Source organism: Durio zibethinus, chromosome 11 (genome assembly GCF_047325235.1).
Source record: "Durio zibethinus cultivar Kanyao isolate XHJ-2024 chromosome 11, ASM4732523v1, whole genome shotgun sequence".
Taxonomy (NCBI): domain Eukaryota; kingdom Viridiplantae; phylum Streptophyta; class Magnoliopsida; order Malvales; family Malvaceae; genus Durio; species Durio zibethinus.
In genome coordinates, this window is record NC_143172.1 from 19,907,596 (window position 1) to 19,934,221 (window position 26,626).

Sequence of the window (26,626 nt, forward strand, 5' to 3'; positions counted from 1 at the left end):
GTTAGGTAGTACTGAATTAATGGCATTTGCTTTCTTCATCTGCTCTAAATCTGCGTTTTATCTCTAGTTTCAACAAAAACTAACCAGATTACCGCATATTCCTTCGTTAATGGGAAACATTGCCAAATCACCGCATATTCCTTCACTAGCATGACTCATGAAAACAATAAACACAGTAAGTGGAGCAGATTGCAGTTGAATATATTCGCTCTTCGCAAGCACCGCAAGAAGATATTTTAACTATTACTTCATGAAACTATATATTAATTGGTGAAATTCTTTTCACACTAAAAAAAGTTATTGCAAATAATATTGCATGATGATGTAAATGGATGGTACTTTTACATGAGACAGCAGGCATTGACATTGTCATCGTTGAACATGTTGCTGACCTTGTCATCTCCACGATGGGTTACTGGAATGTTGCCATGCCTCTGTCCGAGGTTGTAGCCATGCCTGTAATAGTTGTAACTCTCTTTGAACTCGTTTGTTGTGTCTTTAAAGTATTCGTTGGCAGAGGTGAAGTACAGAGGAGGATTCGGGTAGGGCCAGAATTCAGCCCTCCTTCCAGCCCTCCTCACTTGTTTCAGCACCTTGTTGCGATCAACGTACCCGATCACGGTTACCTTTTCCATTTCTAGGTTCACTTCCACTGAATCAATCCCTAACACACCATTTATTGAACGATTCAAAATCTAATAATGAATCTTTTAAAGAAAATTTGGTAGGTTCGTCTATGTATACATAGAATCTGAAACAGAAGCAAAGCATACGGGTGTAAACAGTGATCGGACAAGAATCAGTCCAAGTATTGGGTACAAGGTGGGAAGATTTCTAAAGAAATGACAATATACCTCTAAGCTTGTAAATGGCGTTTTTGACTACCCTCTCGCAACCAGTGCAGCACATCCTGACTTTGAGGTCCACAGTCTGTAAAGAGAGAGATCAAGTAGTTTAAAAAACAATTCATCTAGTGGATATACAAGAGACCCAGCTTTGTTTTCCCCTGTTTCCTTAGCAATTGGAGATGGAAAACCATAGCGAAAGGCGAAGGCAAACAATTAAGATACCTAGATGAATTTTTTAAAAAACAAAATATACTTTGGGGAATGAAAGGGAAACCTGCAAAGAAAGTGGTCGACCCTTAGGCATGTTGTAGTAATTGATGTTGTTGACGCTTTTTTTGTTGTCTTGGTAGCCAAAGAAACAGTATGCGATGGCAGATATAATAGAGCCAAATGCTCTGGCAATTAAGGTAGCCATAGAAACAAGTCTGTTCAAGTATATAAAGAGAAGGAAAAGGAAAAACCGATGAAGACAATCCTAGCCCCAGAAGATATTCCTCTATTGCATTTGCATTGCGCCCCTTAAATTCTAATCTTTTGGTAATATATTCCAAAGTAATCCGATACTATTCAAAAGATGAACCATTTCTTATGCTTACATCCATTGGACTCTGGCCCGGGTTCATAGTTCACACGTATATATGAAAATTATAATAAACCCTTTTGGGAGGGAATGGTATCAAAGGCTCATGTTAATGCTCGAAATGTGGGTCATGCTAACATGACTGCTGACACATTCAGAAGGGAATATGAATATCAGCTGATTTAGGATGTGGATGGGCTTCAATAAGGAAAAATGGGCTTTTATGCGAAGGGAACATATATTCCAAAAATCTTGTCTTTCCACCATCTTTTGAAAATCAGAATACAACATACATGCAGCAATATTAATCTATAAAGCCTAGTAAAGTTTTATTCGCCGCACATTGTAATTTTAGTTTAAGCCTTACAAGCTATAGATGTTTTATATTTTTATACAACCCTAGAGAAAAGAGAACCTTTGCTCTTTGTAGTACTATTGCCTATTGGAAGTTATAAGAATATCAGCTGAGGGTTTTTTTTTTTTTTGGGATACATAGGAGGCCGTAACTTTGAATAAGGAAATGAGTTATAAATGCTGAGATTCAAATCCCAAATCTACTTAATGCAAATTTTTAAAGGTGATTGTGTGAATCAACTAAGTTAAGCTCTAAGCTCATCATTAGCTGATGATTTTAATAATAAGCTAAGACATAGAGAACAAATGCAATGTTATTCCACACAACAAAATACTAACCTTTTAGGGTCATATTTATTCTTCCAGCATTTACAGCCCAACCAAAACAGAGCTGCCCAAAAAAGATAGGACTTAGGAGAAATGATTTGCTCAATACAGTGTATCTTTTTGCTCAATTTACAAAACTACTTATTTTGATCACAGATTTGTGAATTACTCCTTCAGCCTTAACTATGATTTCCAAGTGGACATATCGATTTTATCTAAAAAAACAGAGCTACTTGTATTTTATGAGCGGTGCTAGTCCTACCCTGTGGTTGGTAGAGACTTTTAAAATAAAATATGGGAAATAATCTCACATTGGAAAAGAAAAAATAAACATAAATATTTAAGTCTGCTCAAAACAGATAGATAAGTCTATTCAAAATGAACAGTTTCAAATGTTCAAAAATAGATAATTTTTATTTATTCAAAACAAACAATCATGTTTATAGGAAATGATACTTATCTGTTTATAAAAGGCTTATCTGATTTTCTAAAAACATATAGAAACAATTATTGGAACCCTCCATCTTTTTTTAAACTCTAGATTTCTTTTATAAAAGTTTTGCTGCAAAAAATCTATATAATAGTTTAGTGATCATATGATAGGCCGATGATTACTGATAGATTGATTTCATCAGTGTAAAATGTAGTCAACTAATGGGTTTCATTGTATCCTTAAAGTTTATTGCCTATAACCTTTTTACACACTTACTAAGTAAATAATACAGTGATGGCAAATAAAACCATGACATGCTTTGGAGCCTTTTCTTAAAATTTCAAATTTACCAGAAGCAATAATTCTAGATTTTCAATGTTTTCTATTAACAATCTTAAAGTTTTTATTCGATTCAACAATGGCTACCGAAGCCACGTTTAAAGAATTGGCTTTTAGTTTTATCAAATTGGATCATTTTGATGGTGACAATTTTTGAAAATGGCAAAAGAATATGTATTTTCTACTTTCAACCTTAAAAGTTTATATATATTCTGATTACTCCCAGGCCAGAAGAAAATAAAATAGAAGAATCTGTTATTACAATAAGAGAGAGGTAGAAATGGGATAATGTAGACTACATGTGTAAAAGTTATATTTTGAATAGTCCATCTGACAACATGTTTGATACATAACAAAACAAGGTTACTGTAAAGTAGTTATGAGACAAATTGGAGACCAGGTATATGATATGGAACAAGTAAGAAATTTCACGTTAGTCATTTCAATAATTATCAAATGATTGATAGATGTTCTGTGATTGAACAACTACGTGAAATTAAAAGAATGCTTAATCAGTTTAAACAATATAATATGAGTATAGATGAAACAATTATTGTGTCCTCTATTATAAAAAAAACTTCTTCTATCATAGAAAAACTTTAAAAGAAGTCTGAAACATAAAAAAAAAAAATCACTTTTGACACTTTAGTTAATCATCTTCAAATTAAAGAGGAATATAGAAAGTAAAAACAAAATTCCAGCTATGGTGATGCCAAAGTTCATGTTTTGGAGGAAAAATATACTGCAAAGCTTGACAAAAAAAAGTTCAAGTTCAAGTAGATTGCTATGGCCTAAATTCAAGAAGAATAAGAAAGGTTCATGTCACCATTGTGGTAAGCCAGGACATTTTCAAGAAAGAATGTCGGTTGCTATAGAAGAAAAATGATTCCTCAAAAAGAGGTACATCTAAAAATTTTGTTGTCATGATTTTTGAGATCAACATGCTTGAAAATGATAAATCTTGATGGGTTGGTTCTAAGGTAACAAAACATATGTGCAAAAAAAGCATGTTTACAACACTCAAACTAAGTGAATATGGCAGTGTCCTCTACATGGAAAATTCTTTTACAACAACAAAGGTGAAGGGATTATTGACCTTGAATTTATTTTTGGAAAAACTCTAACTTTGAATGATGTTTATTATGTACTAGAAGTTAAGAAGAACTTAGTGTTTGAAAGTTTGTTAAACAAGTTTGGTTTTAAACTTGTATTTAAGGCAAATAAATTTATTCTGTCTAAGTGAGAAATTTTTGTGAGGAAAAAGTATATGTATGAGGTAATGTTCAAACTCAATATTATTAATAAAAATAAGAATGTTGCTTCTGCTTACATAGTTGAATCTTCATATTTATGGCTTTATAGATTAGGTCATTTAAATTATAAAAAATTATTGGGATTTGCCTTGAATCTCAGAATCCCACATCGAAAGTTAAGTGAGTTTGAGTTTGTCTTGTATCCCACATCGGGAGTTTAGTAAAGGTATAAAGGGTTTCACCCTTATAAATAAGATGTTTTGGTTTTAGTTTAGTAACCCCAGAGAGTTAGACACCAAGAGAATAACTAAGTGAGTAGGCTATTAAAGGGTGTAATTGGGTTTTGGGTTAAGTTTTGAGTAAGGAGTTTTAGGAGACTTTTCTCATTCTAAAATTCTCACAGTTGTAAAGATTTATTTGTTAGTGGATTGTGTTTGGAGTAGGCCATTTTGAGTTGGGCCAAACTAAATATATTTATGTGTTCTTATTCTTGATTTGAGCTTGCTATTTTGTATGTGGTTGCTGCGCGTGGGTGTTGTTTTTCCCAACAAGTGGTATCAGAGCGAGGTTCGAAGTTTAAGGTTCGTGGGTCCAAGAGATCGTGAAGCAGTATTTGAAGATGTCTGAAGAAAGTATGTCTGGTATGTCTATGCCTAAGTTTGAGATTCCATTATTTGATGGAAAGAGTAATTTTATGTTATGGCAAAGTATGATTCAAGATCTGTTAGTACAACAAGGGTTGGATCAAGCATTAGAGAGTAGTAAGCCTGAGGGAATGTCTAATGCTAATTGGAATAGGATTCAGAAGAAGGCTGTTAGTACTATTAGATTGGCATTAGCTCCAGAAGTAAAATACAGTGTGTTGACTGAGAGTACTCCGAAGAGTTTGTGGGATAAGTTTGAAGGTATTTATGCTTCGAAGTCGTTGACTAATAGATTATGTTTGAAGATGGATCTGTATTCTCTGAAGATGAAAGAAGGTATGAGTCTTCATAATCACTTGAATGAGTTTAATAGATTGGTTTCTCAATTGCTAGCGATATCTGTTGATGAGTTAAAAGATGAAGAGAAGGCTTTAATTTTGTTGTCATCTTTGCCCAAGTCTTATAAGCCTTTAGTTCAGACTGTGTTGGTAGGCAGGTCTACTTTGAAGTTGGATGATGTGACTGCCCTATTGCGTGAGAATGAAAGGTTTATGGGAGCTCAAAACTCATCACCTGGGGGGAGTACACTAGCTGTAGAGGGTTTTGATCGAGGGAGGACTCAAAAGAAGATTGATGGATCAAGATGAAGATCTAAGCCAAGAGACAGAGATTACAGTGATGTAGAATGTTATTATTGTGGTGAGAAGGGACATATCCAAGTGCGCCGTAGAAAGCTGAGAAGGGATATGGCTACTTTCAAAAGAGCAAATGATGAGAAGAAATTAGATGAAAAAAAGAGTGATATTGCTGCTGTCTTGTCTGATAATGATGATGTTGTTTTGACAACTTGTGTGGATGAGACCCAGACTTTGAAAAGTGATAAAGATTGGGTTTTAGATTCAGCTGCTACAGTTCATGTTTGCAATGATAAGAGCTACTTTGTGGAGTTGAATGAAAATGAAAGGTATGGGGATATTGTGGTTGCTAACAAAGAAAAGGTACAGATTCAAGGCATTGGGAGTGTTCGCCTTAGATCTCACAATGGTGTTATTAGGACACTTCATCATGTAAGGTATGTACCAAATTGTCACTACAATTTGATTGCTTTAGGTGAGTTAGCTTCTCGGGGGTACACATTTTATGGTAGTAATGATTGGTTGAAAGTGTATAAGAATGATAGTGTGATCCTACAAGGGAATAGGGTCAATCACTTGTACATGTTTGATGGAGGCTCAGTTGCTGGAATGCCTGTGATGAAAGAAAAGAAGAAAGGTAAGCATGTTAGTTTTGCAGATACTGTTGAAGTGTTTGGAGATTCAAGTCAATAGAAGATTTGTTGGGATTTGCCTTGAATCTCAGAATCTCACATCGAAAGTTAAGTGAGTTTGAGTTTGTCTTGTATCCCACATCGGGAGTTTAGTAAAGGTATAAAGGGTTTTACCCTTATAAATAAGATGTTTTAGTTTTAGTTTAGTAACCCCAGAGAGTTAGACACCAATAGAATAGCTAAGTGAGTAGGCTATTAAAGGGTGTAATTGGGTTTTGGGTTAAGTTTTGAGTAAAGAGTTTTAGGAGACTTTTCTCATTCTAAAAGTCTCACAGTTGTAAAGATTTATTTGTTAGTGGATTGTGTTTGGAGTAGGGCATTTTGAGTTGGGACAAACCAAATATAATTGTGTGTTCTTATTCTTGATTTGAGCTTGCTATTTTGTGTGTGGTTGCTGCGCGTGGGTGTTGTTTTTCTCAACAAAAATCGCATGATTTGAGTAAGCTTCTGTCAATTCCCAAATTTAATCAAGACATTAATAAATGTAATACATGCATATTAACTAAGATTACTAAAAATTCTTGTCCTAAAGTTAAAAGAAATACAAAGTTACTTGAGTTAATTTACAATGATGTTTATGATATGTATAACACTCTTACATTATCGAAAAAGAAATATTTTGTCATATTTATATAAGATTGTACTAGATATTGTTGTGCTTATCTATTATATTCCAAAAATAAAGTACTTGATAAGTTTAAAATATATAAATCTAAAGTTAAACTTCAATGTAAATCTTTAATCAAGTGTTTTAGGTCAGATAGAGGTAGAGAATATTATAGTCAAAGTTACTTTGAATCCATTGAAATAATCCAATAAGTTATTGCTCCTTATACACCACAATAGAATGGTATAGGTAAAAGGAAGAATAAGGTCTTAACAAATATGGTAAATGCAATATTATCATTTTTTAGTCTTGGACAAAGATTTTAGGGTGAAGATTTATTAACAGCTTGTCATATACTAAATAAAATTCCTAAAAGGAAAATAAAAATAACCCCTTATGAGCAATAGAAAAAAAAAAACTAAATCTTAATTATTTAAAGGTTTGGGGATGTAAAGCTGTAATTAAAATTTTAGAACCCAAAAGGAAAACGTTAGGTAAAAGAGGAATAAAATGCGTATTTATAGGATATGCACAAAATAGTAAAGCATATAGGTTCATGGTTATTGAACCAAATGATTCAATCTCAGTTAACATTGTTATTAAATTAGGAGATGTAATTTTTGATGAAAATATATTTAAATCTATTTCGAAATAACTACAAGTAATTCATCCTACAAGTGGAAAAGAATTTTCAAATCCATTAGAACAAACTAAAATTAATGATGAATCTTGTCAAGAAATAAGGATAAAAAAAAAGAGTTAGAAAAGTAAAAGATTTTGGAACAGATTTTTTTATATTCCTTGTGGAAGGGACTGATGAAAGCATAAACAATAAAATTCCTTATTGTTTTAATGCAAAATCTAATCTTATTACATATGAAGAGGCAATGAAGTCTCAAGATTCTACTTTTTGGAGAGAAACAATAAATGATGAAATAGACTCAATAATGGAAAATAACACTTGGATTTTGGTTGATCTTCCATCATGTTCTAATCCAATGGGCTATAAATGGATTTTCAAAAAGAAAATGAAGGTGGTTGGAACCATAGATAAATTTAAAGCAAGGTTGGTAGCCAAGAGCTTTACACAAAATCAAAGGATAGACTACTTTGATACTTATGCTCTAGTAGCTAGAATTGCTACAATTAGGCTTCCACTTTCATGTGCCTTGATTTATAATTTGATTATACATCAAATGAATGTAAAGACGTCATTTTTAAATGGTGAATTAGAAGAGGAAGTATATATGAAACAACCAGAAGGATATATCATTCCACGTCAAGAGCATAAGGATATATCATTCCACGTCAAGAGCATAAGGCTTGTAAACTTGTAAAATCCTTATATAAACTTAAGCAAGCACCAAAACAATGGCACCAAAAGTTTGATGAAATTGTTCTTACTAATAGTTTTAGAATTAATAAATCAAATAAGTGCATATTGATTTGAAAAGGGCAAAAGAGTCATAATTTATTTATATGTCGATGATATGCTAATATTTGACACTGATTCAAAACAAGTTAAGGAAATAAAAAAAATTTTATCAAATAACTTTTCAATAAAAGATATGGGTGTAGCATATGTCATTCTTGGAATTAAAATAATTCAGAATGATAGTGGCATAACCTTGTCACAATCACATTATATTAAAAGAATACTTAAAAAGTTTGATCTTTTCGATTGTATTCCAATATCTATACCTATGGATTCTCAATTAAGATTAGTATCTAATACTAGTAGAATAATTGATCAATTGCAATATGCAAAAGTAATTGGCTGTCTGATGTATGTAATGACTTGTATAAGGCCAAACATAGCATTTGCTGTTAGAAAATTGAGTAAGTACACAAATAATCCAAGTAACTTGCATTGGCAAGCAATTAAAATAGTACTTAGATATTTGAAGAAAACAATCAATTATGGATTGTGTTATAGTGGATATCCTTAAGTTATAGAATGATATTTTGATGCTAGTTGGATTACTAATATGGAATATCATGCTTCTAAAAACAGATGAATCTTTTGTACTTGGTGGAGGTGCCATTTCTTGAGGTTCCACGAAACAAATATGCATAACGAATTTCACCATGGCAGTCGAGTTTATTGCATTAGCCGCAACAGCTAAAGAAATTGAATGACTAAAAAATTTATTATATAAAGTACCTTTATGGCCTAAACAAATTTCCTCAATTTTTATCTGATGTGATAGTGAAGCAACTCTAGCAAGGGCATATAGCCAAGTATACAATGGAATTGGATTAAGATATAACTATGTTCAACAATTAATTTTCAAATGGAAAGGTCACAATAAATTATGTGAGATCAAGTGAAAACTTCGTGGATCCTTTAACCAAATGTCTTGTTAGAGAGTTGGTAAAAAAGACCTCAATAGGGATGGAGCTTAAGCTTATGAAGTGAAGTCATCCATGATAGAAACTCAACTCAACACTTTGTATAACGTCAAATCTTGAGTCCAATGAGATAAAGTACATCATTTGTATGTGACTGCTAGTATTATAGTAATATTTAATGCCATCTTATGTAAAGTACTAGGTACTTGTAATGGTAAAGGAAGGATGAGTAATATACTCTTAATAAGCTTATAACATAAATATGTTAAAAGTGTTATAGTTATGAGAACATTTTTGGTGGAAGCTACCTATGTGAGTGTGAAGTGTGGTCACTTCTAAAAGCTTAAGAGCTTGGCTCTAACAGAACTCATGAAAATAAGATGCAAACACATAACATGTCACCAAAAACTAAGCATTTATTGGGTGTTGAAATCATTGTGTGAGACAAAGTTCGGTTAACAAAATGGAATTGCTGGTTCAAAGCATAATCTACCATGCAATTTCGGTTAACTTTAACTTATTTTTACTAAGTGAAGGTTCAAATTGGAAGATATCTTTATTTATGCAATCGATTTCCAAAATAATTATAAATCTGTATTATTTTTAAAATGGTGAGAGATTGCTAAAGATTTCCAAAATAAAATATGAGAAATAATTTCACATTGAAAAAAAAAAATAAAGATAAATAATTAAGTTTGTTCAAAACAAACAGATAAGTCTATTTAAAATGAACAGTTTTAACTATTCAAAAATAAATAGTTTTTGTCTATTCAAAATATACAGTTATGTTTGTAGGAAATAATACTTATCTATTTATAAAAAAATTCATCTGATTTTCTAAAAACATATAGAAACAATTTTTGAAACTTTTCTTCTTTTTTCAAACTCCAGTTTTTTTTTTTTTTTGTAAAAATTTTGTTACAGAAAACCTATATAGAAATTCAATGATCTTGTGATACACAGGTGTAGTCAGTCATTGAGTTTCATTGTATCCTCAAAGTTTATTACCTGCAATCCTTTTGCACATATACTAAATAAATAATATGGTAGAAACAAATAAAACTTTTAAAAAATTAACACTATTACATGGTTTAGAGCTTTTCCTCAAAATTTTAGATTTACCAAAAATAGTAATTTCAAATTTTTAGCATTTCTACTAACATTGGTAATGTATTTTTTTTTTTTTACATGAACTCTCTGTCTTATTAACTCCAAAGAAAGTTATCCATTGAGAATTATCATTAATGCCAACGTATTTTATTCTGCACAACTTTTGGTTACTGATTTTCCACAAGGTTCGATGCTTTTTTTCTTTTTTTTTTATTGTACTTGTTTAAGTTATTGACAATTTGTTCATTACCATTGGAATCATAATTTGTTTATTAGAGGAGAACATCTTTTATTCTCCCTGCCATTATCTTGAACACACATTTCAGAGATAAGAACGATATAACAGGAAGAATGTCACTTGAATTTTTAATTAATTAGTCAATTCATAATTTGTCTTCTTGTACTTGGAATCAAGAGCTAGCTTTCTGCATTTTAGTTCTATTGTTTATAAATTCCATGGGCCATAACGCAAGAGGAAAGGAAGCTGACGCGCAAAACATGAGTTAACAGGTTTTTTTTTTTTAATTAATATAACCAACAGGCATAAATGTTCTTTTTCAGGATTCTCTAACATTTTTGCAATATATGCAACAAGCATGGGGATTTATATGTAATGTTAGACATTACAAATTTCAAAAGTCAAGGAAAAGAATAAAATGTAAGATATCAAGGCTACCTGGCTACCTTTTTCTCAACTTCCAGTTTTATACTCGTTTATAGGAGAATCACTTCCTGATCCTGATCGAAGCTGACAATTATCCACCAGGGGGCTTCAGCTTGCTTATTGGTCTTGCTCCACCACATCCCTGTGCAGAGAAATTGATGCCTACGTGTCATCAAACATTACTTTTGATTTAGGAGTTGGGAGTGGCAAGCCTTTTAATTTTCTGTAGAAATTTTTATATATTACTAATTAGCATTTATAATCTAGCACCCAATGCGCTTTTAGAACCATAATTTCATCTTTCTGAAATTAATTTGCTCATTCCTTGTAAGTTTGATACTATTTATCTGCTACTTATGATCCCATGAGCAAGACAGGAGCTTCATTCCATCAAAGAAGAAGGGCCTCTGATCTCATCAGAATTCTAAAAATCTGAAACAACAGAAGATGTGAAGAGTCATGGAGCTGCCTTAATTTCCAATTTACTTTGTCATCATTGATTTCTGTGACATTGTGAAGAAACATCACTAGTACCAATAAATTCAATTACATCAACATTTCAAAAGAGACGATGAATTCTCAAACCTGTCATGAAAACATTTATTTCCTTCACGGCTTGCCTGTGGCCTCCCATTTGTGGGACATGGCCCCAATTACTCTGGATGATGTTACATTATAATTGTCCCTTCTGCAATACTGTTACTTATGGGGTGCAGAGAACTTTAGCTGAAAACTTGATAGCATTTGCTTGGTTGGAGTATTTGAATTTATACCATCAAAGCATGCAAGTTTTCCATGTATACATTCTTTGTTTGATTCCCAGCCCAACGGACCAGACACAGATTAGACGAGAGCATCAAATTCAGAACTAATCATTCCACAGAATCATAACACTGCTTGTGAATGGAGTTTATTATAATGAGAGTCCACGTTAGAAGTGATTGTGCTTGGAAACAGGGGCTATTTCGAAGAATTCCACTCCAATGATTCTGATTTTTTATATTCAACAAAATAGATACATTTCGTCTACCATTCTTTTTATTATAATCTTATAATTGTTTAATTATAATAAAAATTATGAAAGAGTTCACCATTTATAAATGTGAATTCTATAAAAATTTTTGATGAATTTCATATAATTCTAAATTATTATCGGTTAATTATAATGCAACGATGATGATAACCTTTGCATAACAACGCCTCAGAACTCTGATTCCTGGAATCTTTAACAAGGACCCTTTCGACTGCGTTGCATCATTGGGCCAGGCACTACTGTTCCATTTGTTGTAGGTTAGGCTTTAAGCCTGTCAGAATTGCCATATCATCTAGCTCAACCCAAGCGCCAACAAGAAAACAAATCTTTTGTTAATATTCTTCTTGTTCCGGAGCATTTGCATTTAAAATGCCACGAAATGTTATCTGGTCAACATCTATATTTCATGATATGATGATGGAAATTTTGAGAGGAAAGGAGCTACTAGCTCTAAATAGCCTAAAATTTCGTAAAAGAAAAAAACAGAAAAATTATTTTTTTATAAGATTCAATCTAATTTAATTTTAAATTAATTAAAATTTAAAATAATTATCGCACTGAAATACTAGATAAAAAAAATGCAATTAACAAAGATTGGTTCTTTTTCTTCCTATGTAACCAAGAAACCATTGAGCCATGCTATAAAAAGTTTTTTTTTTTTGTCACTAATTCTTTTTTTAGACCCAAAAAAAAAGAAAGACTAACCCCTTTTGAAGTTTTCGGATTACGTTAAACACACCCACCAACACAGACAGTGGCTTAGCCACCTTATCTATTTCTCACCCGATTTTAAATCACAAAAATACATGTTAATAATTGCAGTTAGCCAAAACAAGAATCACAAGTCAACATCGGTGCACGTATATATAAAACAAAAAGGCTTGTCTGTGGGTGATGATAAATGTTAGGGAAAAAGTACATCAAGCATTATCCTTTCAGATTTGTCTAAAGAAAAATGAATCACTCCATTGATGGAGTGAAGTGGAAAGCCGGTGAGGGTCATGTCTGATGTCCCAATAATAGCACTAAAAAGGATTTAGAAAGTGCTTCAAAACTCCTCCAATCCAATGGGCTGACAGTTGGAAATCATCATGTTGGGTACAAAAAATATTTTGATAGTTTGACATTACAGCTTAACAATCGACAAAACCAGGATAAATGAACAGTGAAAAACAAGGATGTTCTACACACTTCTTCACAACTCACATGCCCACCTTGACTCTGTCCCTGTTGTAGTTTGTCTCCATCTCCCATTGGATGAACCCTTTCGGCGGAATGTCAGAACTACCCAAAGTGACAATACCCTTGCCACAGATATTTTATTAATCGAGGTAGATCCCTTCTTTGATCCTATGGGAAAAATCTGCACCAGTCGGCTTTGGATAAGGCTTGATTGGATGCTATATATCGATCTTGGTGAAGAACGGAATATTAAGAATGAATTTTTGCCAAAATCCAATACCATGTTTCAGTTGATCAAATGGAACTACTCGGAAAGAAACAAAACGTTGAAGAACAAAGATCCAGCATAACGCAATTGGAATTAAACAATATATTACATAGGTGAAGGAAAGAGAACTCCGGAGAATGTACAGATAATTGAAATCCGCATGCCTATCCATAATGTAAAAATAAATAAATAAATAAAGAAAACAGGGTTTTGACTCTTAACCAGCGGCTCGGAGAAGAGGGGGAGTGGAGGAAACAAACGGAAGACTGCGTAGGATAAGGAAACGAATACGCCTTGGAAAAGGAACTTCATTGAACAAATGCTCAAGAACTCTGGCTAACAACACCGTGTACTCCTCCATTAGCTCTGTTAAAACTGCTATCAGAATCATCTCTTCAAACTTGTGTCAGACTAAAGCTAAAGACTCGAAGGCTTGCGATCAACAATCTAACAAATCCAAATAATAAAGTTTATCGCCTCAAAAATATTTATATATATGGTGAAAATTTTGTGGGTCAGTGAAAGAAGGATGTCGATGTTTACATAAGAAAAGGCCAAGTGGGTGATTTGGTAGGGTGGAGAAATCGTACAGGGGAACTCAAAAAGCCGGGTCTACAAATACAACGGCGACTCTGGTTTCTGGTTCTTTCGGAAAAGTAAACGACGAGTAAATATATACTATTAGAGTCAATAGAAGTTAGGAAATTACAAGAGGCGGCAATCAGCACATTAGAAGTATGCAGTTTTGTAATGTCCTGCTGGGTTGAGGAGTGTCCACGTGGAGATTCGCCCACATGAAAGTTCACTTCACCTGTATTAGTTTTTGTTTAGACTTATCTGGACACTGCTACCCTCATCCTTATCCTCTCCAGTCATTCATTTTCTTATTTATTACCATATGACATCTACTAGTAATAATTTAACAGAATTTAATAAAGTACTTCGGTTGTTCTCCCTCATAATTTATCAATGAGAGCTTTTTACGGTCATTCATTACCATAACAAAGAGGAGATGAACTTATTAGGAGTAGAAAATAAAGAGTCTGAATCTTATTTTAATTAATTGATGTAATATTTTTAAGGAATAATATTTAATAAATTTATAATTTAATTTAATTTTTTTAAAAAATTTAGGATATAAAATAAATAAAAAATTTTAAATTTATTGAATCTCAATGCAATTGTTACAATGATTAAATTAAATAATTCAATTAAGCATTAAATTCTTAAATTTCAGTGCTTACATTTATTTTTTATTTTTAAATTGTAATCTTCTTAATATAAAAATATTTAAGCTTGATATTTATATTTTATGTCTAGTAGGAGTGAAAAAAGATTAATTTGATAAAAAGAAATAAGAGAATAAAAAATGTAAATTTACATTTTTCTCTTTAAATCCACTCTTCAAAAATTTTTAAAAAAAAAATCTTTATACTCAAATTAAATATTTTATTTAAAACCTAGTAAGATGATTTTACACAATTTTTCAGACTTTGTTAAAAAAGGAGATTTAGCTTACATCGACAATTCCTGGCATATAAGCAAACAAACAAACAAAAAAAGAGTATTGTTACGAGAAAATTAGAGAATGATCCAAGAATAATTGTCATCATGTATCATAGTTATGCTCTTCATTCACATATACATATAACCCTTGCTTTTATTTTGTTCTTACTGCTCTTCTTTTCTCGTTTTGTGGGAGGTTTGAAGTATAAATTGAATCAGATCCATGTTTCTTCATCTGAATTCTCACAACATTGAAATTGGCTAAATTATATGTTTGACTTTAATGGATTAATATTAATAATAAGTCAACTTTAATTAAGGATAAAAAAATAATATTAGTATAATTTGGATACATTATACAAGTAAGTAAAATTAAAATTTCCAAACATTTTGTTTTATAGAATAGATTAAATATTATTATCTAATAATAAATAAATTTTTAAAAAATTAATAAACAATTTTATAAACGTACTTATTTATGACATAAACCAAAAATACATTTTTGTGTCCTTCAATATCTACTCGTTTGTAAAACGACCTTTAAAATTTGTTCAAAATCTACTTTAATTCCTTCTTTACAAGAGATATCTTCGGGACGCTAACAAAATAAAATCTGTAATTGACCGACTCTTACTCTAAGGACTTCCTTAAAATGGAGAACCACAGTCGAGGAGTCTATCTTGCCTCATCCTTTTAATTCAATATCTGACTTATACTATCCTAGGGATAACTTAGCCGAATAGATTACTAGAAACTTCCCAGCTATAACTAGGGTTAAAAATCACCATCTCTATATATTCTATCCCTGAGATTGCTACTTAAAAGTAAGGCAAAAGGATGGGCTGACTCAAGCAATGTAGGGATGGTTTGTTTAACATAATAAACGAATGTAAACATCAAATTCGAGTTTATTTATGAATTGTTCATTTAATGTAATAAATAAATATAAAGATATAAATTATTCATTCAACGTAATAAACGAAAACAAAAAATAAAAATTGAGCTCGTTCACGAATCATCCGCTCAACGGCAACATTAATTTGGTTTACAATCTTATTTAACGTCAACGCTATTTTAATTTACATTCCTATTTATACGTCAATGATATCGGATCAACCCACTGTAAACTGAAACAATATCTCCCATTTGCTCATACCGAGTCAAGGGAAGTTTAACCTTCTTTTTGTCCAAATAAAGTTTCATTTTTTATTTTTAAATCAAGACATTTAGTCGTTGTTTACAAAGAGAAAGAATATTTTTCCCAAAAAGAAATTAAAAAAAAAAAGAAAAAACCATAGAAGGGAGCCCATCGTTTTGGTGGTGCGCATTTCTCTCATACAACGATCCCCAGTAGCCCACGGTACGCATGAGTCCACATGGGGAGCTTAGACGAGCCCATGTTTGTAATGGAATTCGGTATGCAATCAGAGCAAATTTTTCTACTAACCTTTCAACAAATCCGCCAATTCTTCTCACAGGTCTATGAACTTGGATGAATCAAAACGACTTCAAAAAGAAAAAAGAAAATACAACTCAGCAAAGCTTCAATCAGAGCTCAAACTAAAACCATTGACATTAGAAGCTATATTAATCAATCATGAAGCTTATCAATGCTTCAACCAATGTTAGCAGCAATGGATATGCATCAAATTGCTCTACCGGTGGGCTACAATAAAATTTTGACAAAGGGAAGGTAAAGAAAGATGACAAAAAACACTCTTTCCTACCTACATTCGAAGACAACTCTATTAAGCCAACGGTTAAAAAGAAAGGTCATTGCATAACTTATTTTACAAAGTACTCTGCCCTATTCTTTAAGTATATGCTTATACATGGGACACAAGTTAAGATACAGCGGGAGACCACGTACCTACAGCATATTTCAACATCAAGAATTCAAGATCTGTCACCTCCATATTCCCACGACAAGAGCGAACAAGATAGCAACAACGAAAACAGTGAAAACAATAACCGATAGGGAGCTTGTGTGATGATGCATGGACACTGCCTTGGAATGCCCTGATGGACCCATTTGGCTGCTACGATGCTCACTATCTTGCTTAAGCCTCTGTCTCAGTTTTGTACAAGATTCATTAGTAACATCCTCGCTTGAATCCGACTTGAGTAACTGGCTCTCTTTCTCTGACTCATCAGAGCTAGAAGTCTGTCCGGTAGCTTCTGCTTCTGTGACCTGCATTGAAAGCATTGAAAGATATTGCTCAATAAGTAAAATGTACTTCAGTAAACTAATATATGCATAGCCAAACCCAAAGATAGGTAAGATAAATACGCTTCAATAGATCAACAGCACTCAAAATTAGATCTTGCTGGTTACCCTACCTCAGTTAGAGCAGATTGAACTTCTTCTTCACCGAGGCCGGCACTTGTCATTTTGCCATCAACACAGCCTGCAGAAACTTTCATTGGCCCAGTAGAAAGTTTCATTTGCAAGCGTATTCTTCTTGGAGCAGTGCCCTGATTTAGAATGTTGTCTGAATTTGATTGTTGCTGAGGTCCACGGGTCCTAATCTTGATTCCAGTTCCTAGAGTTCCAAAATTTTCTGAATTTGGTTGTTGCAGAGACTGATAGGTTCCAGTTCCACCAAGATCACCACCGTTATTCATATAATTCTTTAGACTAGTTAATTGTTGCAAATTATTAATATCACCGATTGCAGAATTAATAGATGAAGTTGCTTCGCCAACAGAATAATTTCCAAGACCAATATCTCCAGTTCTAAATTCTCGGTCATTAAGCATTGTTTGAGTATTGCTAGACTCAAAGGAAGTTTGCATTTGCTCAGGTTCCTTGTTATCAATATGCCCACCAAACCAGCTAGGCGCTCCAACCTCTGATTCATGCTGGTAAAGAAGTTCAACAGATCAAACATAAGTTAGGATCCAACTGTATACTAAATCTAAGTGCCTTACAGGTGAAAAACAAATAAAAAAAAAAAAAAAAAGGCAGAAACCCAGAGTGAAGCTCCAGTAAAGAGATAATGACATGAAAATGAAGTTCATTTTGATGGTTATTCAAGACCTCATCCCACAACAAGACAGATACATCTTGTCCGCTAGTCCCATCCTGGAAACCAAACCCATTTTGATCATAGCCAAAATCACTTGCATAAAGAGAATCCATGCAGAGTTGCAGATCTTCAAAAAGATGCGAGCTCATTGGCGAGAAGACTTTGTAGTTAATTTCACCAAAACTGGGCTCATACAAATTTGAATTGCCTCCCAGGAGTGGATACTTCTGTTTTAAAAAGCAAGACACGCGTCACTTGTCAAGAATCATGATATCATGAAGATAAAACGATGATTCATGCAACAATGCCAGAATATAGACCAATTGTCGACTTCTCACCTCTACCATAGTTTCTTCAGCTGCACGATCTTCTGCTTCAGAAGTCATATGACTATTGCAGCTGCTGTCACCCGTTATTTGACCATTTTGTGTTGAGTTATCGGGCTTTTGAGCTTGTGTCTCAGATGACATGGTATCTTGGAGAAGATCCGATGAAGTGTCATCAGGAGAAGATTTTGTCATTGCAGGCGAATATCCAGTTTGTTCAACTTTATCGTACTTCACAATACCATTCTTCTCTTCGGGTTTATGAAACAATCGACATAGAACAAAAGCATCCTGCACCAAAAAAAGGGTCCAAGTCATAAAATCATTCCAGGTTTTCTTTCAACTTTTTCTTCTTGGCCTTTTAATCAAACCATAAAACTAATAATAACAAAACTTCAAGTAGATGATTGTATTTTTGCAGTAACTTAAAACTGAAAACAACTAAAAATTAAAAATGAAAACCTGGCCAGGAGCGGTGCCGTCCAGGTCCTTCGTAGTGGGGCGGTATTCGTGCATGATCCAATTGGTACGCTGGCCCTTGGGAGCACGTCCCTTGTAAAAAACCAAGGTCTTCTTCATGCCGATGAGTGACTTTTTGGACTTGATGGTTCGATCCTTACCCGTGGCTTTCCAGTATCCCTTATTCGTTGCTCTGTTGGAACGTTGGCCGTTGGGGTACTTCCTGTCACGCGGGCAGAAGAAGAACCACTGTGTATCGTCCGATTTTATCACTGAAAGTCCTGAATTTAATTCCACCATCCCAAAAAATAAATTTAAAAGATTTGACTAAATTAGGAATAAAAAAAATCTCAGCATACTGAGAGGAATTTCAAAAAGTTAAACTGAAATTACCAGTTGTAGAAAGCAGGAATCGAATTTATAAACTATAAATTTATTTCATGGATTGGAGGAATAAAGCAATTGAAGCTGACGCTTTGTCTAAAGTATCAAAGATTCAGAACAATTCTTCACCCAATAACTTCTTTCTTTCCTTTTTTTTTTAATTCCCGGTAAAACTAAATATTTAAAAGAAAAGATAGAAAAATACCAGGCAAATCCCAGGGCTCCCATTTGCAGACATCAATTTCAGCAACGACCTGGACCTCGGAATGACGACCGTTGATCTTCAATCTAAGGTAGTGATTGATGACTTCTTCGTCTGTCGGCCTGAATCTATATCCTAGAGGTAACGTTTCCATCGTTAAAACTGCCATCCTTTTCCTTTGCTGAACCCTAAACTCAATATCCAGTACCACACCTTTTTTTTTTCTAGTTTTCGAAAAAAAAAAGAAAGGAAAAACAAAAACGTCTCCGATAACTTAACCAAGGCTGTTTTATCTTTAGATTTTGGTTTTGGAATTTGTTTTTCTCTCTCCTACTAGATTTCTTGCCCAGCTAATTTGTTGTTCTAACTCGGGTTTCTCTTTCAGTTGCTACCTCCGTCCGGTCGCTTTCCTCCTAGGTGGTAGGTAACTGGTGAGCCCCACTAGACATCAGTGAGTCTCACGTGATCATGTCCCTGCTTGCGGCTGTGTCGCTCTACCATTCGGTGGATTGACTAATCATTTATGCGTATACAGGGAAGACGATGAGACCCGCCCGCAGCTTATAATAACCAGTGTGGACATCAAATTCATTCTATTGAGTTGGGGTTGGGGTAAAGGATCGTATAATTACTAAAATACCCCCTCAACACTTTTTCATTGGGGGCTTGTGCTTAGCTTATCGAGCAAGCCTTTCCTTCTTACACTGAAAAAAGCAGTCTCAGTAAGGCTAAGCTTTTTTATTGCCTTTCGGCTTTGAGCAAAGAGGAGCCAAAAAAACTCCTCGTGCGCCTGGCTCTCTATGATTTTATAGTGGTATTAGCCCACAAATTTTTTGTTTGACTCATCCATGTCCTTCGTAGAATTTTAGTATTATTTTGTTAGCAAATCATGAGTTTTCAATAAACAAATTTACTTGTATCCGAACATTTAATTTAATAATTAATAAATTATTTTTATATTCAAAGAGCTGAATCGAACCTTCCAACTGCTTTGAGGGGAGGTGCCTAATAGTTTTTCAGCATCCTCTCCCGTCTGCTTGGTTGGAGTATATATCCATACCATCAGGCCATAAGAATTGGTCTGCTCGAGAGAGATCAAATTTGATCCTTTGAAACAAGTAGGTTGAAAACGATTTGCTAACTTCGATGGTCAAAAAAGATTTGGCCGGGCCTTCAAAGCCACAACCTTTATTCGCACACGCACGTCTCCATACAATGTAAAGTGAGTCCTGCCTGTAACACTAGTCCCTGAAATTATACCTTCATTGCTACATCCTGTCCTCTTCTATGCCAAAAGAAAGGAAGCAAAATAAAAAAACAATACAACAACAACTACTACTACTACCACCAATCAATTTTCTCTCTTAAATAAAGAAAAGAACCCAAACATTAATCTGGCAACTCCAACCAATGGGCATAGCAGCAAGCTTCCATCAAAAGCAGTGGAAATGGAATTGACATTTTTCTGCAGACTGCTTTCCCTGGTTGTTAGGTTCCCCTTTCAAAACAAATTATGAAGATCCACTGTATGGATCCAGGATTATATCACTTTGATTTGAAGACAAAATCAATAGCTATGAAATACAGGAATACAATTACTCCTATAAAACCCCTCAGCAACGAAACTAGAAACAATGAGATACATTTCCAAACCAAAAGTTCCACATCCAGTTTGACTGTATAAATTCTCAAACCATTCAAGGAGAATGTCTCAAACTCTATCATGGTTATAAATGAGAGTAGCAGTAACAAAAAATGGTGCCCTCCCGGAATGATAAGATGAACATTATATAAAAACAACAAGAACTCAATAATTGGTTTGTAGGCTCAAATTTTACTATATACAGATTTACCTACAAAGCGGGATGGTACCCAATATTTGCATTTGTTTCTACCCTTTGCACAGCTCTCCTAATACTCCACTCATGGCAGAATTCCAGTGCAAGTCGAAGAGTGGTTCCAAGTCCTAGGACAACAATAACACCTGTACCATGGCTCTTCAAGTTACAACATCATAAAGCATAAAAGCTACTTCTTAAGAATGTGATTTCCTATAAACAGGTATGATAAGAATCTGAGTGAGGTGTACATACCAATCATGATGTTAATAGGCAGTGCAGAGACACCAAGAGTAATGGTTATTAACACATCCAACAATAGACCACCAATGAGGATTGAGAATGCCATCCATAGTGGACTAAAACAACCCTGTCATAAAAAGTGATTTGATGCAAAATTAACACAAACAGGTAGAGTTTTTACAAGAATAAGACCCCAGTAGACTGGCTGCAGTTATCCACTTACCCTTTCACGGTTATGTGGTGCAAAGCTTGGATCAACCCTCCAAACCCAGTAACTTGTCTGCACCATGAAAAACATTTGAGAATCAATATTGGCATGATGATGAGATGCTATAGATAAACCACAAAACATGCTAGAAAGCCGCAGCACCAGTGCCCAATTTCGCTTTGGATCAAAACTCAATATTATCTATCAATAATGCTTTTAAAGTGCTAGAACGCAAAATCACAAGAGGCACTGTGTGTCTTTCATCTCCCCCCTCCCCTCTCTCTCTCTCTCTCTCTCTCTCTCTCTCTAAAATTTGTATATGGCACGCATAATAGTAGGCAAATAAACAACTAATACTCAAACCCCGCCAAATTCAATCTTCAGCTTTGTTTTAATATTCAGCTCTAAGTTTGGTTTGGGCAATAAAACACACTTGTTGGGAAACCAACGCCCCCAAAGATAATATGAAACTTCTTGCATCGAATAGGGAAACAAGCAAACGTATTGCTAGCCCTTTCACTTAAGCACAGAATACCTACACTTGGCTCAGACACAGGAGTTGTCACGTTTACGGCTACTACTCTGCATGACAACAGTAACTGAATCATGATTTCTGCTAGAAATAAGCTAATTTAATGTAGGAAATAAAATTTTGAATGACTTACAGGCATATTTCGCATTTGTTGGATCCTTTTGTATGAAACCAAGTGTCAATGCAAGACTGATGCGCTTTTGCAAGGCCACCTTTACATTGGCATCCAAGATCTATAAGACATTCTTCCTTCTCCTGTTGACAAACTCTGAAGAATAATATAGATAGTAATGAGTAATAGTATGGGATACTGCAGATTGTTTTCAAGATTAATCTTTGAAAAACAAATTGAAGGCCAGAAAAGGTCGTCACACTAACGGATGGTATATTTAAGATTGTTGACTTTGACATGATACATAAGACGACCTGAATATGATGAATATTACAAATCCAATCTCTTTGAATATACTCCCAACATGCTTTGATTATACAAGAAAGAGAATCAAAATGAGAAGTAGTCTTTCGAAGTTTCAACACTGCCACTATCGAATCAGATTCTAAAATTATAAAATGAAAGCCATGGTCCCAACATAGCTTAAGACCATAAGATACTGCACTACATGCATTTGACACTTGATAATGAAACAGAAATTAGGAGTTACCGTTTATACACTCCATTATTAAATAATATGTTTAGAAAGTATAATTAGGGAAATAAGACTACTCTCAAGACTAGACAATTAACATGATAAGATAAAAAATTCATCTATGGAACCCCATGACCACAGCTAATAAATACTCAAGAATATGTGATGATTCACATTCTTATGATGATCCATGCTATCCAAAAACAATCAACTATTGAAAACATAAAATAGAAAAGGCACATAAATAAGGATACTGGATGTATTAAGTATGATTGGCAGAAGATGCAGAACAGGTATAATATACCTGCATTGCTCATGAGAACTAGTGGTCCTCGAAATATACCCCTTTTTTGTAGAAGCCACACGAGGCAATTCCTCTTTAATGGACTCTACATCTTTGGCTAATTTAGCTATTTGCTGCTGAGTCACATGAGACTGGCCCTTCGTTACCACAATGTTTAACAATGTGGGATTGGCCTCATAGGCTGAATCCCCAACTGAGCCTGGCTGTCTTTCCTCCTGAGGCAACACTGGGATGTTTCCCTGCTTCTCAAGGTCGGGTTCAGGTAAATTACCGGAGAGGTCACCAGCTATGCTGCTAGTCCCATTTGAACCTTCATTTTGCATCTTATTGTTATTTGCAGCGTTTACCACAATCCCTTTTTGATCTAAAATATTTAATTCTCGAGAATCCCCCTAGCCCCTCACTGTTCATTAAAAAAAGAAAATAGAAGAAACACGCTTCAAAACTGCCATTGAATCTAAACCCTAGAGTTTACTCAATTTTGCAAGTAAAATTGTAAAACGCCAAGCTTAAACCCCTCAAAATTGTGCTTGAAACAGAATGCAACAGACACTTTCCGTTTCATTGATTCCAAATAAACAATCAAATAAAAATACTATAAAACAAAAAGCAACACATCAGCGATAACCACTAACCAAGATGGAAAACTTAATTTCAGCCCTGAAATTAGCTCGGACCCACTGAAATTTTTGGTGTGCACAGACCAAAAAAATATATCCAAAAGGAGAAAAAAAAAAAAAAACAGAGACGTTAAAAATTTTGTACAGAAAGGTGAGGAACGTGTACCTGAAGACTTCTTGTTCCTTTGAATCACTCACTGTGGAGTTTTGTTGACAGTTGAGATGAAGAAGCAATGGCAACAATTAAGCAGACAGAGCAACAAGAAACAATAGAGAAAGTGGAAAAGAGAAAAAAAAAATGCAAATACTGAGTACTGACTAAGACGATTTGGCGGTTTACTTTTCAGAATTTTATATAATTAATTAATTAAATACGAATTTGACTATTTTTTATGCATGCATTTTTCCCATTTTTGTTTTTTTAATTTTTAATTTACGTATAATTTTAATTTTTATCCGTTAGATTCATTTAAAAAAAATATTATGCATTTAAATGCTCTCAAAATTGAGTGAATCTTTTGTTAATATTGGGTTAAATTTTTAACATATGTTTGAATAAATATTAATAAAAAATAAAAATAAAAAAAAGTTTTTTAAATGAAAGAAAAATATATATGTAACTTTTGTTTGTATAATTAAAATTCATAAAATAAAAGAAAAAAAATTTTAATAACTATTATTTGGATAAAGAATTAAAAAAAATATAATTTATTATAATAATTTTTTCAATTATAATTTTTTATTGTTTGTGATTTTAGAGCATTCATGAACTATGATATATTTACTATCTTATCTGATTTTACAATTGTTACTGTATCAATGATTTTTAATTATGTGAAACAAGAAGATATTTTACAAATATGCATTAATAGATTTTGAATTAGTTTGTCATCTCATAAACTTAAAAAATATATCTATTTATATTCAACTATTCTTCAAAATCAAAATCACTAAAAAATTATAAAAAAATTTTATATTGAAAGAGAGATATGAAATTTACTTGAAAAAAAATGACTTTAAAAAAATTATAAAATAATTATGATCTGTTTAGGTTTTTTATTAAATTTTTAGTATTAATAAAAATATAGACATAATAATTTTTTTATAAAAAAAATATTTTTTAAATTTTCTTTTTTAAATTTTTTTTTAAATTGAGGTATTAAAAAAATTAGATTTATAAGAAAAACTAAAAGTTATTTGATTTATTTATTTTTTAATTAAAAATTTATCTAAACAAAAAAAAAAGAGATTTTATTTCTTTTATATTTTTTTACTTTAATTTTCTTTTTGTTTATGCCTTCAATTCAAACATGCTGTTAGTTATTGATCTTTCAATGGCTATAGAAGGTTTTTGGCAATTTTGGGTCACTCACTGACCTTTCAATGTTTATTTGCTAAATTTTATTAGTAGCTAAAAATTTCCGAAAAGGTGGAGCGTCGAAACAAAGGGTGGCTTTTTTGGCAGGAAACTAGAAAATGACAGTGAAAATGCTGTATTCTAACTTATTATTAAGGGCAAGGAGGATTGGTTTACAAGGGAACTAAGGATAATTATGACCCCATCACACCTGCCTACAAAATGGGTATGGTATTATTGTATATTACATGTTTGGTATGTTATGATAATAAGGCAGGCAAGGATTCAGAGTACTCCTTTTAATCATCCATTATTGGGAGTTGAACAGACAATAATGATCTGTATTAAGGTGGAAGAACTTAGTTTGTCCCTCAATTGGATATCAACATTGAAGAATTGGAGACTGCTCACCTTATTAAAGGACATAGGAGCTGAAAAGTAGAGAAAGAAAAAGGCTTAACAACAAAGCATCATTTTCTTATTTATTAAATAAGGGATAAAAGATAAGAATGATGAGTTCAAACTTTAATTTTACGTCTCTTCTTAAGTTTTATTAACCACTGCACCGAAAGGCTGAAGATAAAAGTAGCATGTTTAAGGGTCATGCTCAACGATTATCATGATTTTAGATGCTTCTTGTTTTTAGGAGAGGATTAGTAGCCCAATCAGAAGGTTTCAACCTTTTTGAATTGACCAGAGACCAAGTCGTCATAATTCAGAAGGACCAACAGGCCCAAGAGTCAAGACGCTCCGCAAGTCCCTGTGGTGTTCCCACAAGATGGACCAAGAGGCCCGGTCATGTCATGCGAGACATATGAATCAGTCCAGGTCTTGATGCAGCAGCAGTCTGGCATTTGTTCAATTATTGGAACAAGGATGGGATCTTACCAATATTCTTAATTCTCTGGAATGTTGCCAGGAGGCAGCAACAGGCTCCCTCCACGACATTTTCATGGATGATTTGAAAGCCTAACCAAAGAACAAATACAAGGCCTTCTTAATTCTTCCGTCGACAACGCCATGACCAAAAGAAATCTACTATATATGATTTATATATATAAAAGTGTAAATTCTAAAAATATTAATAGTGAATGACATAAATATTTTTATAAATTTTAAAAAATAATAAATTTATTTTAAAATTTTTAGCATTATTTATTTATTTAATAATGATTATTTATCATTAAATATATAACTTTTATTAATTAATTATTTAAATTTAAATCTAAAAGTATTAAAAATGAATAACATAAATATCTTTATAAATTTAAAAAAATAATAAATTTATATTTCAATTTTTAGCATTTTTTATTTATTTAATAAAGATTATTTGTCATTAAAAATATAACTTTTTATTTGTTAGTTATTTAAATTTAAATCAATTAAAAATTTACAAATAAAATTTATATCAAATTAAATTATATTAAAATTTTATTTGTGGGATATGGTGAGCCTGTTATCCAAAATTAAAATTCTTTTATTAAATTTCATAAGTAATAATTCAATCAAATTAATATAAAACACATTATTATCTTATGGGTTATGACATACTATGAATCTGTGATATTGAACAAAACATAAATAATTTTTTTCCTATTTCTCAATTACTAATTGTTTTAGTCTAAATTATTAGAATATAATGTGCATACC

General features: G+C 32.9%; 4 protein-coding genes across 5 annotated transcripts; all 4 read right to left on the reverse strand.

Moving 5' to 3' along the window:
- Window positions 1–234: 234 nt before the first annotated feature.
- Window positions 235–1,434, reverse strand: LOC111291022 (heavy metal-associated isoprenylated plant protein 30-like). The gene is made up of 3 exons (XM_022882562.2): window positions 1,123–1,434; window positions 855–930; window positions 235–664 (listed from the first exon to the last, which is right to left on the reverse strand). The coding sequence occupies exons 1-3, from the start codon at window positions 1,261–1,263 to the stop codon at window positions 342–344; spliced, it is 540 nt and encodes a 179-aa protein (XP_022738297.1). The 5' UTR covers window positions 1,264–1,434; the 3' UTR covers window positions 235–341.
- An 11,945-nt stretch (window positions 1,435–13,379) lies between these two features.
- On the reverse strand, window positions 13,380–14,038 carry LOC111289865 (uncharacterized). The gene has a single exon (XM_022881219.2). It carries the CDS (start codon window positions 13,710–13,712, stop codon window positions 13,539–13,541), a length of 174 nt encoding a protein of 57 aa, XP_022736954.1. The 5' UTR covers window positions 13,713–14,038; the 3' UTR covers window positions 13,380–13,538.
- Window positions 14,039–15,845: 1,807 nt separating this feature from the next.
- On the reverse strand, window positions 15,846–19,555 carry LOC111290466 (protein NTM1-like 9). Of its 2 annotated transcripts, none has more exons than XM_022881783.2 (7): window positions 19,231–19,555; window positions 18,645–18,922; window positions 18,195–18,473; window positions 17,868–18,083; window positions 17,168–17,689; window positions 16,698–17,018; window positions 15,846–16,333 (listed from the first exon to the last, which is right to left on the reverse strand). In XM_022881783.2, exons 1-6 carry the CDS (start codon window positions 19,394–19,396, stop codon window positions 16,734–16,736), a joined length of 1,746 nt encoding a protein of 581 aa, XP_022737518.1. In that variant the 5' UTR covers window positions 19,397–19,555; the 3' UTR covers window positions 15,846–16,333; window positions 16,698–16,733. The 2 variants fall into 2 exon arrangements, with proteins under 2 accessions (XP_022737518.1, XP_022737516.1); XM_022881781.2 differs by having other exon boundaries at window positions 17,832–18,083.
- A 1,294-nt stretch (window positions 19,556–20,849) lies between these two features.
- LOC111290723 (uncharacterized) lies at window positions 20,850–23,944 on the reverse strand. Its single transcript, XM_022882170.2, has 7 exons — window positions 23,786–23,944; window positions 23,000–23,402; window positions 22,182–22,316; window positions 22,056–22,098; window positions 21,532–21,588; window positions 21,321–21,435; window positions 20,850–21,211 (listed from the first exon to the last, which is right to left on the reverse strand). Exons 2-7 carry the CDS (start codon window positions 23,320–23,322, stop codon window positions 21,081–21,083), a joined length of 804 nt encoding a protein of 267 aa, XP_022737905.1. The 5' UTR covers window positions 23,323–23,402; window positions 23,786–23,944; the 3' UTR covers window positions 20,850–21,080.
- Window positions 23,945–26,626: the final 2,682 nt, after the last annotated feature.

Coding starts and splice junctions, on each gene's coding strand:
- LOC111291022 (XM_022882562.2), bottom strand. CDS start 1,263: ATGGCTACCTTAATTGCCAGAGCATTTGGCTCTATTATATCTGCCATC. Junction 931..1,122: donor GTCGACCACTTTCTTTGCAG/GTTTCCCTTTCA, acceptor CTCTCTTTACAG/ACTGTGGACCTCAAAGTCAG. Junction 665..854: donor CGCCATTTACAAGCTTAGAG/GTATATTGTCAT, acceptor ATGGTGTGTTAG/GGATTGATTCAGTGGAAGTG.
- LOC111289865 (XM_022881219.2), bottom strand. CDS start 13,712: ATGATTCTGATAGCAGTTTTAACAGAGCTAATGGAGGAGTACACGGTG.
- LOC111290466 (XM_022881781.2), bottom strand. CDS start 19,396: ATGGCAGTTTTAACGATGGAAACGTTACCTCTAGGATATAGATTCAGG. Junction 18,084..18,194: donor CTGAAGAAACTATGGTAGAG/GTGAGAAGTCGA, acceptor TTTTTAAAACAG/AAGTATCCACTCCTGGGAGG. Junction 17,019..17,167: donor TTCAATCTGCTCTAACTGAG/GTAGGGTAACCA, acceptor CTTTCAATGCAG/GTCACAGAAGCAGAAGCTAC.
- LOC111290723 (XM_022882170.2), bottom strand. CDS start 23,322: ATGCAAAATGAAGGTTCAAATGGGACTAGCAGCATAGCTGGTGACCTC. Junction 21,589..22,055: donor CTCCTGTGTCTGAGCCAAGT/GTAGGTATTCTG, acceptor TTCATGGTGCAG/ACAAGTTACTGGGTTTGGAG. Junction 21,212..21,320: donor GCCTATTAACATCATGATTG/GTATGTACACCT, acceptor GCCATGGTACAG/GTGTTATTGTTGTCCTAGGA.